This window comes from Triturus cristatus, chromosome 8, assembly GCF_964204655.1.
Source record: "Triturus cristatus chromosome 8, aTriCri1.1, whole genome shotgun sequence".
Lineage (NCBI taxonomy): Eukaryota > Metazoa > Chordata > Amphibia > Caudata > Salamandridae > Triturus > Triturus cristatus.
In genome coordinates this window covers 878,994,523-879,009,880 of record NC_140591.1, presented here as the reverse complement: position 1 = coordinate 879,009,880, position 15,358 = coordinate 878,994,523, and the positions used below count along the sequence as shown (strand labels likewise).

The following is a 15,358-nucleotide window of genomic DNA, read 5'->3' as shown; positions in this document are numbered from 1 at the left end:
TGCTGTTCCCGGCTGCAGCTAGACCGCTAACCTCTTCCGGTTTGACGCCGTCTGCTGGGCGTTTCCGGTCTGTTCTGCCTCCGTCCTTCTCACAATACCCTAGGTTCCTTCTGATTCACAGGGTTCTCTTGTTTCTTTAGAACATGTTCTCCTTTACCTTGCAAATACTGAGCAGAGCAGCCCCCGAAGCCTTCAAATGCTGGAGGCCTTTGAGAAGGCCTCTGGGCTGAAGATGAGCTCTTCTAAGTCTATCCTGGTCCCGTTAGCCACTCCTAAGGATAGCTTTGACTGGCAGTCGTCAATCCCCATCTGCAGGTTCAGCTTTAAGTACCTGGGCATCTCATTTGAGTTGCGCTCCATCCTGAACTCACCTGGGCCCTCAACCTGTAACCTCTACTTAGGAAGACGATGGCAGATCTAGCGAAATGGTACACCCTCTCCCTTAATTTCCTAGGCTGCGTAACGCTTTTCAAGATGCTAGTCCTGCTGTGTTTTCTGTACATTTTTCAGAATCTTCCATTACAGCTGTCCCAGTCATGGTTCTGGGAGTTGGACGGAGTCACACAACCTTTCTTCTGGCAGGTCAAGCGACCCTGACTAGCCCTTTCCCACTGTCATCGGGGCCTGTTTGACGGCAGGTTTGGGTATGTTGCACATGTATCTGTACTGCTTGTTGTGTAACCTTCTGATCATCCATGACTGGTTCAATGGGGGCTGGTTGGATCAAGCCTATCACTTGGAGCTCTCCTCAATGGGCTTTTCCCACCTGCAGGCCATGCTGCACGGCTCTCCAATTCCCACTTCCGCTTCACTGGTGACCCGGGTGGTGTTACTTTCATGGAGAGCGGCACTTTGCCATGTGCAGTGGGAGGGCAGGGTCACCCAACACACCCCACTTGGGCACAGAATGTGGTTGGGGGAAGTGGCCAAGCTGGGTGGGTTTAAGACCTGGGACCGCATTGGAATCTCCCAGTTAGGAGATGTTTGGTCAGGAATGCAAATAAAGTCTTTTTCAGATCTTCAACAGCGGTATGCACTGGCACATACTCAATTCCAATGTTACCTTCAGATTCGGGATGCTCTTCACACACATGTCCGCTCCGACGAATCTCTACCTGAGTTCAGCCCCCTGGAGGCCAAGCTCCTTATGAGTGACATTGGCCATGGAGGTGTTTCTCAAATTCATTGTACCCTTGTTGTCAACTTGCCTGGCTCTCTAGATCACCTCAAGTCTCGCTGGGAGGGGCTCTTTCTAGAGGAAGATTGGTGAGGGGCCCTGATGGCTCTCCGGGTGCTGATGATCTTCTCCAGGCTGTGCCTAGTGCAAACATACTATCTACACTATGCATACCTCCCCCCTACCAGTCTACATCGAGCGGGCCTTCGCCCTTGGGCGACTTGCCCATGTTGTGAGTCTGACACAGCAGATTTCTATCATATGGTGTGGGCTTGTCCAAGGGTGCAACACTACGGGTCTGTGGTGACTAAACACCTCTCGGAGATTTTGGTATGGGAGGTCCCACTGTCCCCCCTACTGATTCTTCTGGGGGTACTGGAGGGGGTCGTAGGCACAAGTGCTGAGATGGCATTCCTGGACACGGCTCTTCTGGTAGCAAAGCGTAACATAGCGATGAGGAGGCTGAGCCCCAACCCTTACACAATGGAGGTGAGGCGTGGACTGTTGCGCTCAGCAGGAACAGGTGGTATTTGAAGAGCAGGGTTGCCCCCCAAAACCTGGGTGGGTGAGGGGCACATGGCTGGGTCCTTTAAAGTAGTCTAACTGTGACCTCTTCTATTATACTAGTATGTGCAATGTCCGCTCTGGTGTAAATTAGCATTGTCATTCATCGAGATCATGGTGTGTTACTCAGCAGTGTCTTATCAAAATGCCATATCACCTTATTCCTGTGCAGCTAACTCTCTAGGCCTTAAAACTCAATAAGGTTTATAAAAAAAAGAATTACAAGTCTTTACTCACCTCTTCACAACCTGATTCAATTGACGTAACCCAGAAAATATCTGAAATTTGTGTCATGGAGTATGAAGACCCACAGGTCATTATGCCACAGCTACTGCTTAGTGTCATTGTGTCGCATTTCTCTGATGCTAATGGAGTTGAATCAATAGCAGTAGAAGCTACGAAAGCTTGGAATATCTCAGTTCCATGTTTTGATCCTAAAATGTTCATATGAGAATTTGTCAGAGGATAGACTTCTACTTACTACAGGGTGTATCACAGAGGAGTGGAATCCACTCTTGTTTTCTGGAGGAAACAGCAGTGAGAGATGATACAACTGCAGGCATGGAAGGTGATATGCACATAGACCCTTCTGATTCAGTTATTGAAACCTTGGTACTAATGAAATCAATACTCACGGCAATTATTTTTTAAATTTTTATTGTTGTCAAACCAAGTCTCATATAGAAGAGCTTATTTAAACAGATCGCACCAGCGGTTTGAGCAGACATACACAGTATCTGTACAAGCAATCAAGATTATACATCGGAGGTCAAATTCGCACAGTACATTCTACAGTATTCATGGAACGGTTCCCAAATGTTTACTTTTGTCTGGTATTAATGTGGTATAGATTCATAGAGCTCCCCTTGTACTCAGTTTGACACTCTCGGAGGGGATCCCTTCTACCAGCTAAATTTCACCCATCTTCTTGCCATCTGCAGAAGCAGGACAGATCTAATTGGCTTAGGGACATCAGCCACAAAACCAAGCACACAACTAAAAAGTGACAGGCAGCTCATATGTCAACATCTTGTTAAGCTCCCTCAAAAGCTTGCCAGAAATGATACATTTCCAGGCATGACCAAATCCAATGCATAAAGGCAACTTGTGGTGCCCCACTTCTCTGATACGCATGATCATTTTCCATGAAAGAATTGAAAATGTATCAGTCTTTGTGTAGAGTTGGCTGATAAAAGCGCAGTCTGCATAAAACAGTATGCCCACTTATCTTCTGACCACTGCTCACCAAAATCTGTAGTTTATTTCTCCTCCGCCATTAGCACCACATCTCTTCTATTATCAGAAAATCACTTATATAACCCATACCCTTGTGCCCTCCAGCATAATTGTACTGGTAAGCGAATCTTGGGCTTATGTTCCTCAGGAAAGGAGGGGTAATGATCTTTCACAGCACTACTCAGTCTTAAGTATAAAATATATCTAGGGAGCTGCTATTGGGTAGACCATTGTACTGCTCTACTGAAATATAAAGATTTGATCCTGAAAATGGTGCCCCACTTATGTCAGTTCATGTTTTCATAGGATGTATAGAATTGTCTGTTCCATAGTTGGTGGGAAAGCAGGGTTGTTCTCAAGCGTACTCTCAGGGAAATACAAAATTGGTAGACCGGCCTTTCTCCAGCGACACTCCTAGGAATTGGTTGTGCACGCCACTGCTTTCATTCCTTCAAGGACATTGACAGTGTTCCATGACTAATTGCCATGGTCTCAACTGAAAGGTGTGATAAGACAGGGGGGGACAAAGTCAGTACAGGGTACAATGAGCCAGTGCAACCAAGCGTTAGAACTCAAAATTCAGTACAGAAAAAACACTTCTAGCATAATTAAAAACAAGCGTGGTCCGCTTGACTCGTGGGCTTTTCCGAACCCTTACTGGGCATGTAAAATGCCCCACCAAATTGGTGAAGAAGGATTTGGGTAACAAGATAGGGATGCTTGAAAACAAATACAGAAATCGTTCTAATACAATCATTTGGCCAGTCATTGACAATGCTAATTTAATCAATTTCCCAACCTGAGTGTTCAGCTTGTCAATTGCAAGCACATAGATGTCACGGAGCGGAACATCTTTAGATTCTATTTAATTTAATTCCTAAAAACTTGACTGAGTCCATGCACCTTTGCAGAGGGTACTCCAGGTTGTCAGCCTAGTAGCAGGTGTTAGCGGCAATATTTCAGATATACCCCAATTAATGTTAGTCTCTGACACGACACCAATTTCTCGAGTTACTGAGAGAAGATTATCTTCGAGGGGCTTGATGGACAGAAAAATATCATCTGCATATAAAAACAAAGTTTAAGTGCCCCTTTGTAAAGATGAGCTTGTGCTGCCAATGACATTCCCTTATCATGCAAGCCAAAGGTTTCATAGTAAGCCCTAATACCAAGGGTGATAGTGGACACTGATGCAGAGTGTCATGCTAAATGGCAAAGGGACAGGCACCATATCCATTAATCCTGACTCTCACAAAAGGGTCTGGGTATAGGAGTCTGATAAGCTTCAAGAAGGGGTTTCCCAGGCCTATTCTCCAGAGGACACAGTACATATATTTTAACCCCAAGGAGTCAAATAATTTTCTGCATAAAAAAATACTGATTCTGCGGACAGGTCATGGTCCACTTGATCCATGATGGCAAACATGGTGCGCATATTAGAAGAAGTCTTTCTGGCAGGAATAAACCCTGTTTGTTCCAAAAGGACAACCTCTTAATGTTGGTTTTGCCTGATTTCCCCAATTCACAACAATATTTTTACATCAATATTAAGGAGGGACGGTGGCCTATATGACTGTGTCTTAAGGGGGTCCTTCCCAGGCATATACAAAGGTATTATGACTGCCTCCCGGTGTGGCTTGGTCAACATGGCACTCTCCTATGCCTCATTAAACATCACCAGCAAATAAGGTACGAGTAATCCTTTTGGCCTCATAAAAGTCTGCAATTACCAAATCTGATAATGATGCATTTCATGTCAAAGGTCTAGCCAAAGCAATTTTCTCCTTCTCTAAACTCAATGGGGCTCCCAAGGTTACCCTATCTTCGCCCTCCAGCCATGTTAAGGTCCTCTCCTCCATATACGGTCTCATGTGTTTCTAAACAGTATGTCCCCATGCTACAAGCAATTGTTTATTATATTTCATGAAGACTTCTAGGATATCTTGGGGATCTATCCTCAACTACCCCTGACCGATTTGTATCACTGAAACCATGCCAGGGCACCATATTTTCTAGCTTCTATACATCACCAAAAAACGATTTTTTTTTCCGCTAGGCTATGGAAACTATGGCTAGCCTCAGATCTGCCAGTGTCTGTCTCTCTGTAGTGCAGCCTATGGAGTTCTCTCTAGGCTCAGGATCTTGCGCTCCTGCTTTCGCAGTTGATACTGAATGGACTGGAGTACCCCAGCAGGTTTTGGATATGACATCTCCCCTGATCACATCCTTGAAGGTCTCCCAAGAAGTGGCCCTGCACAGATACAACCCATGTTATTGTTAAAGTATTCAGTTATGAGCATCTAGCTGGAATGCCTGCCAGTATTAGTAGAGGAGAATGAACAGATAGAGTGCATCAGAGGTATTCTGTCTCCCGAATCTGGTTCAATAAGCAAATAGCGCATAGACAAAAATCTACATTTGACAAAGAGTGATGTACTGCTGCGAAACACGTATAGGCATTTATCTCCAGGTGCATAACTCTCCAAGCCTCCACTATTCTAAGCACTTTGATATAGAATTAAATAAGACCTGTACTTCACAGGATCCAGCACTATATTGAAGTAACCCCCTCCCCATTATGATGTTTCGTGCCTCTAGCAGTGGCATGTGTTGGGAGTACATGTGTTCGGACCATATATATTTATTAGTGTGACAGGGTGGTCCATCAATAGACCTTGTACTATGCAATATCGACCACTAAGGTCTGTAAAAGTGCGACTCATTTTGAATGGATGGTGCGTCATAAAAAGATGGCTATCCTGCAAGAATGTGTATAACACAATGCAAAAAAAAAAAACTATTAGTGCACCATGTATAGGAAAATATAGATGGTCTTTCAGGTGGAAGGTGCTTTTCTTGGAGCATGGTGTCTACCCAGTAAGGCCATTCTTTTACTTTTTTTTGTTTGTGAGGTGCATTCAACCCTCTCACATTCCAAGTAAGGATGTAACAATTAATATGGTATTGTCTAGCTGTAATCCTGCCCATGTGCATGTATGCAACAAAAGTGATCCCTCAGGTCAGAGTATATTGTAGTAATAGTAAATACATGCGCATATATCGTAACAATCAAGGCTAGAAAAAAATCCCCAATCCCCACCCCTAACCCCACTGACTCCAAACACAGTCCATGCATACCCACAATCCCACATATGACAAAATAACAAATATATTTGGTTCCCAAACTTATAACAGTAATATACACCAAGGGTGCAGTAGATAGTGGCTGTCCACATCGCATCGGCCAGCATCTTTGCACTTATTCACTTCATCATGTATCTGATTCTCGGGAGGGGTTTGCCTTTGGGTGGGCTGGTTGTGTGAGTCAAAAATTCCTTTGTTGCACAATCAAGTTGATTGATTTGGGCAGTGTTGATGATCAGTGGGTCTCTCTCTCTCTCCTTTTCATCAGGTAGTGTGTATTTTGTGTATAATGTTTATTGCAGGCATGAGGGAAATGGTGCAGAACTGAAGATCATTAATTTGATTGGAGCCCATATGGCTACTTTGCCTGTAAATGCCTTTAAAATAGTTGTAGGTGGCTTCAATTGTAAGTTTGAGCCATTGTCTGTATCACATGAGCATTTTGCTAGGGGTGCGGACCTAATCTGGGGAATACCAGATCAATCTATTGCCCCGGTAAACAGATGAACTACCGCGGTTTTACAAATCAACACCTTTACATATGGTAAAGGCTTAAGGTTTTTTAATGAGAGGACTGCCTTGGATCAAACAGGTAACCATATGTATCACTGCCCCAGTGAACAAGTCTTATTTTTTTCATTATTATTTATTTTGGATTAAAAATCCATAAAACATACAAAAGAAGAAAAAAAACATTTCATACATATTCAGCTAAAACATCCAAATAAATTCTCATAAAACACTTTAGATTATTAAAATGGTCAATTATATTCCAATCTTATAATACACAGTAGTTCATGTATTGAATTCTACAGGTTTGCATTCCAAGCGGTCTTATCATATGTCTGCTTTAAGAATATAAATAAATAAGGCAGCATCCCAGTTAGTATATATTGCACTATATGAGTCCTATACCTAATATAGTATCCACCTTAAAGCCTGAGTCATCTTTTAGCGCTATATCCACTGGTTCCGAATTATCCATACTGCATGCAAGTATTTCGCTAGACTAATGACAATTGCCTCACGTGTGTCTGTTTTTAGTATCCTAAGTGCTGGGCCCAATGGCCTTATACCTAGTAATCAACAAATTTCTCCTTGAGACTTTGTAGGCCACACAGAAAAATAATATGTGGCTTAGTGATTCAGAAGCAGGACCACAGACAGGACAGATAGTATTAAGACTCTTAGGGCTTGCCCATCTAGCTGTGTATTCTCGCGTGGGCAAGATCCCATATCTGAACTTTCGATATAGCTATCTAGGAAGCAAAGCCATGGATGACGTCTAGAGAAGGTTCATATACAGTGACAATCTTATGGTCAAAAAATGTATCTGTTAGACGGCCTGTCTTATTGATTATATCCTGTTAGATTTAAGGCTAAGGCAATCTTTGGTTGACATGGTTGTAGTCTCAAGTCAGAATAGTGACCATAATGCCCTGGGTCTAACATTAAGTGCCTTATGTGCTTCTTCTATAACCTCTTCGCATTAACCAATTAACAGAAGGTTGATTCCCACTAATAAAAGGTATAGGTTAAAGTGGTGTTCTATAGCAAGCTCAGAGATGACATTATTTAAAGTACTTAAGATTGTGACTGCAGGGTTGGATGCCGTAGCATCCACAATGGAAAGCCATGACAATATAGATTACTATTCCAGCTGAAGTGAAATTCACACAACTGCATGTTTTCATCACTGAGGAACTCGTTTTTGGTACAGTCTCAATCCATTCCAAAGAGGAAGAAAGAGGCTTGTTGGTTCACCAAATCTTGCAGGCTAGCTAGGAGTGCCTTACTTTGTGTAATTAAATAAGGGTCTAGACCCAACATCAGGATGACTAGGACTTTGTACAAGGGTTTGCTCTCTGCTACAAAAAAGTAAGTGGGAGCGGACTAACTGGGAGTCTATGTTGAGCGCCATAAATATTAAGGACTATTGGACCTTTCAGAGTATTGTAGCACATAAGGATTCCGGTATATAGACCCCCCTGGATAGCAATATTCCTGCTTCTGTGTGGGTAGATCACTTTTCTCTGTTATATTTAGGAATTGAGGTGCAGGGATTGAGCCAGGTTGCTCCCAATATCTTAGTATCTATGGAGCTAAGCCCTGTTTCAACCACTGCGGACGGAACAGATTCCGGAAACAAGTCAGCCTTACAGGCAGTCTACAGTGTTTCGGTTGATGAAGTTTGTAGAGCTATGGAATGGATTATACCCAAGAAAACCCCTGGTTTAGATAAGGTACCTGGCGATCTCTTTAAATCATATAGGGATGTCCGGTCTCCTTATTTTTCAGTACTTTGTAGCACCATCTGGAATGGTGCACCCATACCTTCCACCTGGGTCAAAGTAGAGCTCATCCCGATCTTTAAAAAGGGGCCCTCCCCTCAATTTATAGGCCAATTAGCCTTATCCACAGCAACAGAAGCTGTTTAGTCAGGTTATCTTGAACTGATGGAGTGAGTGGGTAGCTGACCATAATATTTTAACTCCTCTGGAGGCAGGTTTTAGGGACAGTGTGGGAACCCTGTTTTGTTTACAATTATATTGGAAATATGTATGGTTGGGCGGAGGCAGGCTGTATGTTATCTTTGGGGATCTACAGTCTGCCTTCGACCTAGTCCCTAGAGATCTGTTTTGGAAGACCCCAAAGGAGATAGGGGTGCCAGGGTACCTTGTAAAGATCCTTAATAGATTGCATCTGAACAACTATGCGCAGGTCAGGTGCAGACCATAAGGTGAATTAACAGACCCTATTCTGGTGACCGCGGAGTCAGACAGGTATGTGTGTTAGCTCCAAGTCTTTCTTTTATATATAAATTATTTGGTTTCGCAATTGAAGCGCAGTGAGGGAGATGTTCCATGGCTTGCCGGGGTTAAGATAACCGCCCTCCTGTTTGCAGCTGATACCTTGTTGATATCTAAGTCCCCTATGGGGAGTCAGTTGCTTCTGGACTGTTTTGAGTCTTAATGCTGGCAGGGAGGGCTTGAGATCAACATCGGCAATACCAAGTTTATGGTTTTCAATCCCTGTCCCACTACTTGTGCCAACCCAGGACTCAATGCAATAACTCTGGAAAGAGTCCAGGTGTTCGAATACCTGGGAGTCACACTTACAGAAAAGTTCGACTGGTCTAATCATATTCCGATGGTCTCAAGTTAGAGCAGCTTTGTGGGTATATTTTGAGGGCATATTGAGCTTCCATTTTCCGCCCAGTGACCCCTGCCCTTGAAATATATTTAAAAAACAGGCACTATGGGCTTCTTTGTATGGTGGTGAACTTTGGGGTTTCCATGGCTCTTGTACACTAGAAATAATAGAAAACTGTTTTGCAAGAAAGCTTTGTGGTTTGCCAGTGAGTACTTCACTCATTCCTCTACATCTTGATTATGGCTTTAAATGGATTAGTGATGTAGCAGGGTTGAGACCCCTTTTGTTCTGGGGAAGGTTGTGGGTAACCCCTGAACGTTCCCCTTTTCGTATGGCCCTTGAAGACGTTATGAGCCAACCTGGGGCTTGTAAAATTCCTTGGTCCCGGTCTACGAAGGATTCCTTGGGTTTGAACTGGAAATTCGAATTTGTGGTCATCCCCTGGAGATGCTGGGTCAATTTCCAAAGCAGAGCTAAAAAGTGCTTATTGGCAATATATTGATAACCAAGTCCATTGCTCTATAAGGGTAGAGTCACGTACTGATTCCTTTTTAGATTTTAAAATTGATTATTATATGTAATCTTATCTGGATGAAATTGAACCTCCACAGACTTATTGGTCACATTTTGGCTAGGGACCTTTCCTCTATGGGCATTTACTGTAAAATACAATCATTGTTTAAATGAAGGTCATAGTTTCTGCCCATTTTGCCCTCACATTGAGGAAAAGATTGAGCAGTTATATTTTTTTGTCCAGGTTACCATGCAATTAGAAATAAATGTGCCTTACCGGTCTGTCGTAACCTAGGACAAGGAATTTTTATGATTGCAATTAGGATTTTAAGAAGTAATACCAACCAATATATTGTGTTTGCCAGTTCCCAATTTTTATTGTATATGTGGAGGCGCAGACAGAAAAATGTATCTAATTAATAGGCATTTGTCTTTTTAAATGTTAATGACTTTGAAGATTTGATTCATTTCTGTATGTTCTATTTTTTTTTTTTTTAGATATGTCTTTATTAGCATTTTTCTTATACTTAGCAAAAATAACAGACATACACCAATTTGGTCCAAAACACAATCTTTTACATGTCAATCTAATCTTTGATTCACCTGTCCCTCCAACATATCCTTTGTTGGAGGGACAGGTGAAAAATAAAGATTTATGATGAATTACTTGTTGTGCCACTTACAAAGAAGAATAAGGACAGATACATTTTGTACGTATAAAGATAGCATCCAGCCTAGAATTTTCAGAGCTCGTGAGAAGCTAGAACACTATGTAAAACTTATATTTCCACGAAAATGTGTTTAGGCAAAGCACAACCAACCTTTTTAGCTTGAAAGGAGGAAGTAATTTAAATAATATTCCTTTTGGAGGGGGGGCTGTTTGGATGGTTCTCTTCTGTAACACTGCAAAGCTGTCTTTCATAAAGATGTTTGTGTAAGAAAGAGGGACGAAATGGGAATTTCTTGAAAACATGGAAGATAATCTACCGACTGTATAAACTGCCTGGTCTGATGTACACTTCCTTTACTGGAATCCTGGCACCCTTCGCCCCACCAGTGTATTGTGCTGCTTTACAATCAAGGTTTTAAAGGTGGCTCGGCTGCAGTTGAAATGGAGGCGAGGTGCAGCACAAGTAAAGAATGAAAAAAGGGCAGTTGCAGCTATTCTTTGGTTCCACATGTCCCTCACTAAAACTGAAACAGCCGTTCTTATGAAAGTTGGCGAAAAGACTTTGTCATGGGGAGGCACCCGAGAACTTGCGATACTGCTCGTGGATAAATTGGGCAGATTATATCAATCCTAAAGATCGAGTGGTAAAGTTCGCACCACACCTCATCTTAATGACACCACCAGCCGTGGTGGTGCCTTTATGAACCATCATTTTATTTCAAGGGATGACATCAATTGGGTGGACAGTCGGCAGCAAAGTGTCACCATCTGGTGCCAGAAGCGTGAATCTCAACTTCAAAATGAGGACTCTGCAGGAAAGAGTACCTATTATTAATATCTAGCTTAGCAGAACACAAAGAAAATAAACACATTCATATTTAATAGATATTACACCACAGGTAAGCATTGTCACATATATCTTTCTGACCCCAGTCTTTGCTGGAGGAATTATTAGCAGATGGGTAACAGATTTCATGTATTGCGGGCCTGTGCAGCTTCAGATATTCTGCCAAGAAACCATATACAGGATGGTTCTTAACCTGTGCTCCAGGGGTGCCTGGGGGTCCACAAAGCCTGATCAGGGGGTCCGCGACTGCTTAGAAAATTAAATAACAATAACAATGATATAGCACAAAGCAAAATGTACAATTTTTTTAACTGCTTAGTAAATGTGTAGGAATTTGTAATTGGAGGACAAAAATTAATTTAGTATCTTCAGGTTAATTTGTGGGAGCAATACAAGTGCATCAAACAGAAAATAATATTGACGATGAGCTGCCTCAATTGAATTTAGAAAAGCGCCAACCTGTCCAATAAAGTTACTGGTATACAGTATCAAGAGGATTGTAATTGCATAAGATATGCTGCCAGGACTACTGTGAGCTAATAACCGAAAGATTGTAATTTCTTGGATATCCAAGATAGAGAAACTCTGAATCCAAATTCTTACTGTAGCCAGGATAATGATTGCTCACCAGGAAAAGCTGGCAGAGAGCTCATCCATAAACAACTGAAGTAATAAACTTAAGTCATTCATGGCAATGGGGAAACTTACAGTCACCATGCATTTTAGGTATAAAAAGGTTCTTAGTGCCTGGAAGTTTTCACTAGAGTCTGCACGTGAATTGGAACATAGAGAAGCAAATGTTATAGTGTGAACAGGAAACATGAACAACTGGTTAATGTAGTATCAAAAATCGATAGCGGACTAACTGAGTTAAAAGAGATGCAGCACACAGGTTCTGCTAGGAGGTCTGTTGATGACACTGGTAGAGAGCACATTAGTAAGAGGTCGTTCATTCATTTTCTTGACTAAAAGGTCTCCAGAGTCAAATAAAATAGACTTATTATGTTTTTAATCACATGCATGAATTGTACTTTATGGCTTGTGAGATATACTTTGCTATCCACATACCGGACATACAATAAAAAGGTCTAAAACAATACCCCATAGATAGCAAATGAAGCATTACAATGACAAACTGAAAATATAAACTGTTTCCACTTTATGTTCTCATTTACCGAGGCCCCATTGACAGTGTGCTAAATGAAAAAAACTTTTCTATGAGCATAGTAATATTTAAAAAGAATTAAAATCATACTTGTTTTGCACATCTTGATATGTACATTTCCCAGAATCTGCACTTGGAATGGTTTCACGGGTCAAGCTTGCTGGCAGACTAAATGTCATTGATGCTTTGGATGCGGAGTATAAATTCATTATCTTTAACACAGAAGGTCTCTGCAAAGAAAAACAGCAGAGAATCACTCATGGGTTCATTATAATGAGCAGCAGGATTAAGAGAGAAAACCAGTTATTTAGTATTCAGGTCTGGCAAGAGCCAGAGTTAGATATGTGCTAGAGCTAATGTAATCAATAAACAAAAACACAGAAAAGGGGCAAGAAGTCACTCCTCCTAAGCCATTGCTTGTTGGATGTGTCATTCACATTTTGGAGCAGCCCACTTATCACCCATTTGGATTTGTAACTCACTCACGAAGCATGGAGTACTTCTGTTCATCTATGAAGGGCATTTAAATGGTGCATTAAATTTACCATGCTGCCTGTAGATGGAAGTCCTCTTTTCTCATGTGTTGGATTCAATTGCAATGAAATGACAGTGACGCATCCATGCATTACAATGGAGGTGTACTCGTAGGAAGCTGGCTTTTTATGTAGTGTACCAAAATGAGGTACACTATGTAGAAAGTCAGGCAACACTTATATGTTTACAGGGATTAAATTAATAATCCCAAATGCTCTCTTTGTGGTTATGTGGGCGAGCAGTTTAGGCTTATCAGAGGGTAGCGTTAAGCATTTGTTGTATACTCAGAGTCAATAAATGAGACACACACTCAAGAAGAAACTCGAGACCAATTTAGAAAAATACCATATCTGTTTATATAAGTTTAGACACCAAGCTCATCGGATTCGGGTAAGTACTTTAGAAATTATCAAATTTGACAGTAGAAACAGTAGAAAATGACAGCTGTCAGATTTGAGGCATGAGTCTTGAATGCAGTAATTTTATCCTATGGGAGAAGCATTCACTGCATAGACACACTTACAGGTGACTTACAGAACTATTCTTTTGGACTTAAAGTAAGTAGGGGTGACGGCCTGAGAAAGCACCCACAGTTCAAGTATACCTGCCCTTGGGTGTCCGGGTGCAGAGGTACTTTAAGCAATGGTAGTCTCACCACTACATTACAAAGTCAATGGGGAAAAGTACCGGTAAGAAAGAGGCTGCAAAGGGGGGGGGGGGGGGGGCGTCTGCTCTTGAGCTTAGGACCACAGAGACACCGTCAGTTTATGGGGCTGGGGAGCTCGAGTGCAGGGCTGTTTTGTCCAGCAGGTCAGTGAGTTAGAGGCTCTCACGGTTCTTGGTATACCTGCAAAAGAGGGAAAAGAAACACTGCAGGGCCACTCTTTGTGTCGAGCTGGCCTCTCTATGAATGCCTTGATGTGCAGGTTAGTTTTGGCTGTGGTGGTGCTCTGACTGAACACAAACAAACCTTGGTGCTTGCAACTAGCTCCAGTACCTCGGGTATTGATGCAGGGAGGCTCCTGGGGGACCTGGTATCTCCACACTTGGTAGGGAGACCGATCGGGCATCCTGGAGCACAAAGACCTCTTGTGGGGCGGTGGTGCCTCCCCCAGGGGTCGAGAGAACAGTGTAGCGGGCAGCTGCAGTTGGTGCTTGCTGGTGCAGAGGAGAGGCTCCTTCACTCCAAGGTAGATGCTGCTAGGTCAAGGAAGTGCTAGACAGGTTTCCAAGGGTTTGGGAAAGCTGCTCCGCTTCTTGTCGAGTCGGGGTTTGTGACTGTCTGGAGAGCAGCAGTCAGGCAGGTTTTTGCCCCAAGGTTGATGCTTGTCTACAGTTCTCACATCTTTGGCTCTTCGTTGTCCTTTTTTGAGTTCCTGATGTCAGGGGGCCACCTAAATACTGAATTTTGGCGCATTAAGAGGAGTGAAAGATAGTAGCCAATGGGCTACTAACCCCTTGTGGTCACTACGCCCCCTATATTACCTCTTCCTGTGGGGAGTGGGCATAACCCTGCCCCAGACTTCCTAATTCCACCAAACACAAGATGGAGCACATCAGGTAGCCCACCTTAGGGGTGTTACTAGCCTGGTGGTGCAACACGCCTACTTGCACAGCTAATTTCCTGCTTGTCCAGGTGCCAAATGGGCCTCAGGGCATGGGGGGGCATCTCCCAGGTCTGGGGAAGCTGGGGTCGCATATCAAAGGTAGCAGGGGCTTTGAAGCCCCTGGCCCAGATATGCTAAATCACTAGCCATCCTCCTGGAGGAGGTGTGAACACCTTTGTCTGGACCAGGCATTGTTTCTGCGTGCTCTCACCTGCCGGAGTCAGAAACTTGTCTGTAGTGGCAGGCTGGATGATACCAGTCAGCCAGCACACTAGATTCTGGTAGGTTTTTCAGAGGGCATATCTAAGATGCTCTCTTGGTGCATGTCATACTAAATATTGTACTGGCAACAGTACATATTTATTAAGACAAGGTGTTTGATACCAAACATTATAGGTTTCAGTAAAGCCATCATGTAGCTGGGGAACTCGTAGTGACCAGTGCACAGCACATATACTTAAGATGGCTTCCCTGTTCACTTGTACCATCTTGCAATTGAACTAGACAGCACAGGGGCATAGCTGCTTATGCGGATATGCCTTCACATGCAATCTAATGCCCCTTGCCTTAGGGCTACAAGGCCTGCTCTAGGGCTGGCTTACATACATTACATGTAGTGACTTTGCCATGGCACACAACGTGTGTGCCATGTAGTGTTTTCACTCATGTCACACAGTCTGCAATGGCAGCCTGTATGGGGGTCGCTTAGGGTGCCATAATACATGCTGCAGCCCTTAGGGACCCGCTT

At 42.9% G+C, this 15,358-nt stretch overlaps 1 protein-coding gene across 1 annotated transcript in view; it reads right to left on the bottom strand.

Annotated features, from left to right (window-relative positions):
- Positions 1-15,358, bottom strand: part of C8HXorf58 (chromosome 8 CXorf58 homolog) — a 714,653-nt gene that overhangs the window by 581,437 nt on the left and 117,858 nt on the right. The window contains exon 2 of the mRNA XM_085622411.1: positions 12,560-12,699. Coding sequence (XP_085478537.1) covers positions 12,560-12,699 — 140 coding nt within the window. The remainder of the gene's footprint in view (positions 1-12,559; positions 12,700-15,358) is intronic.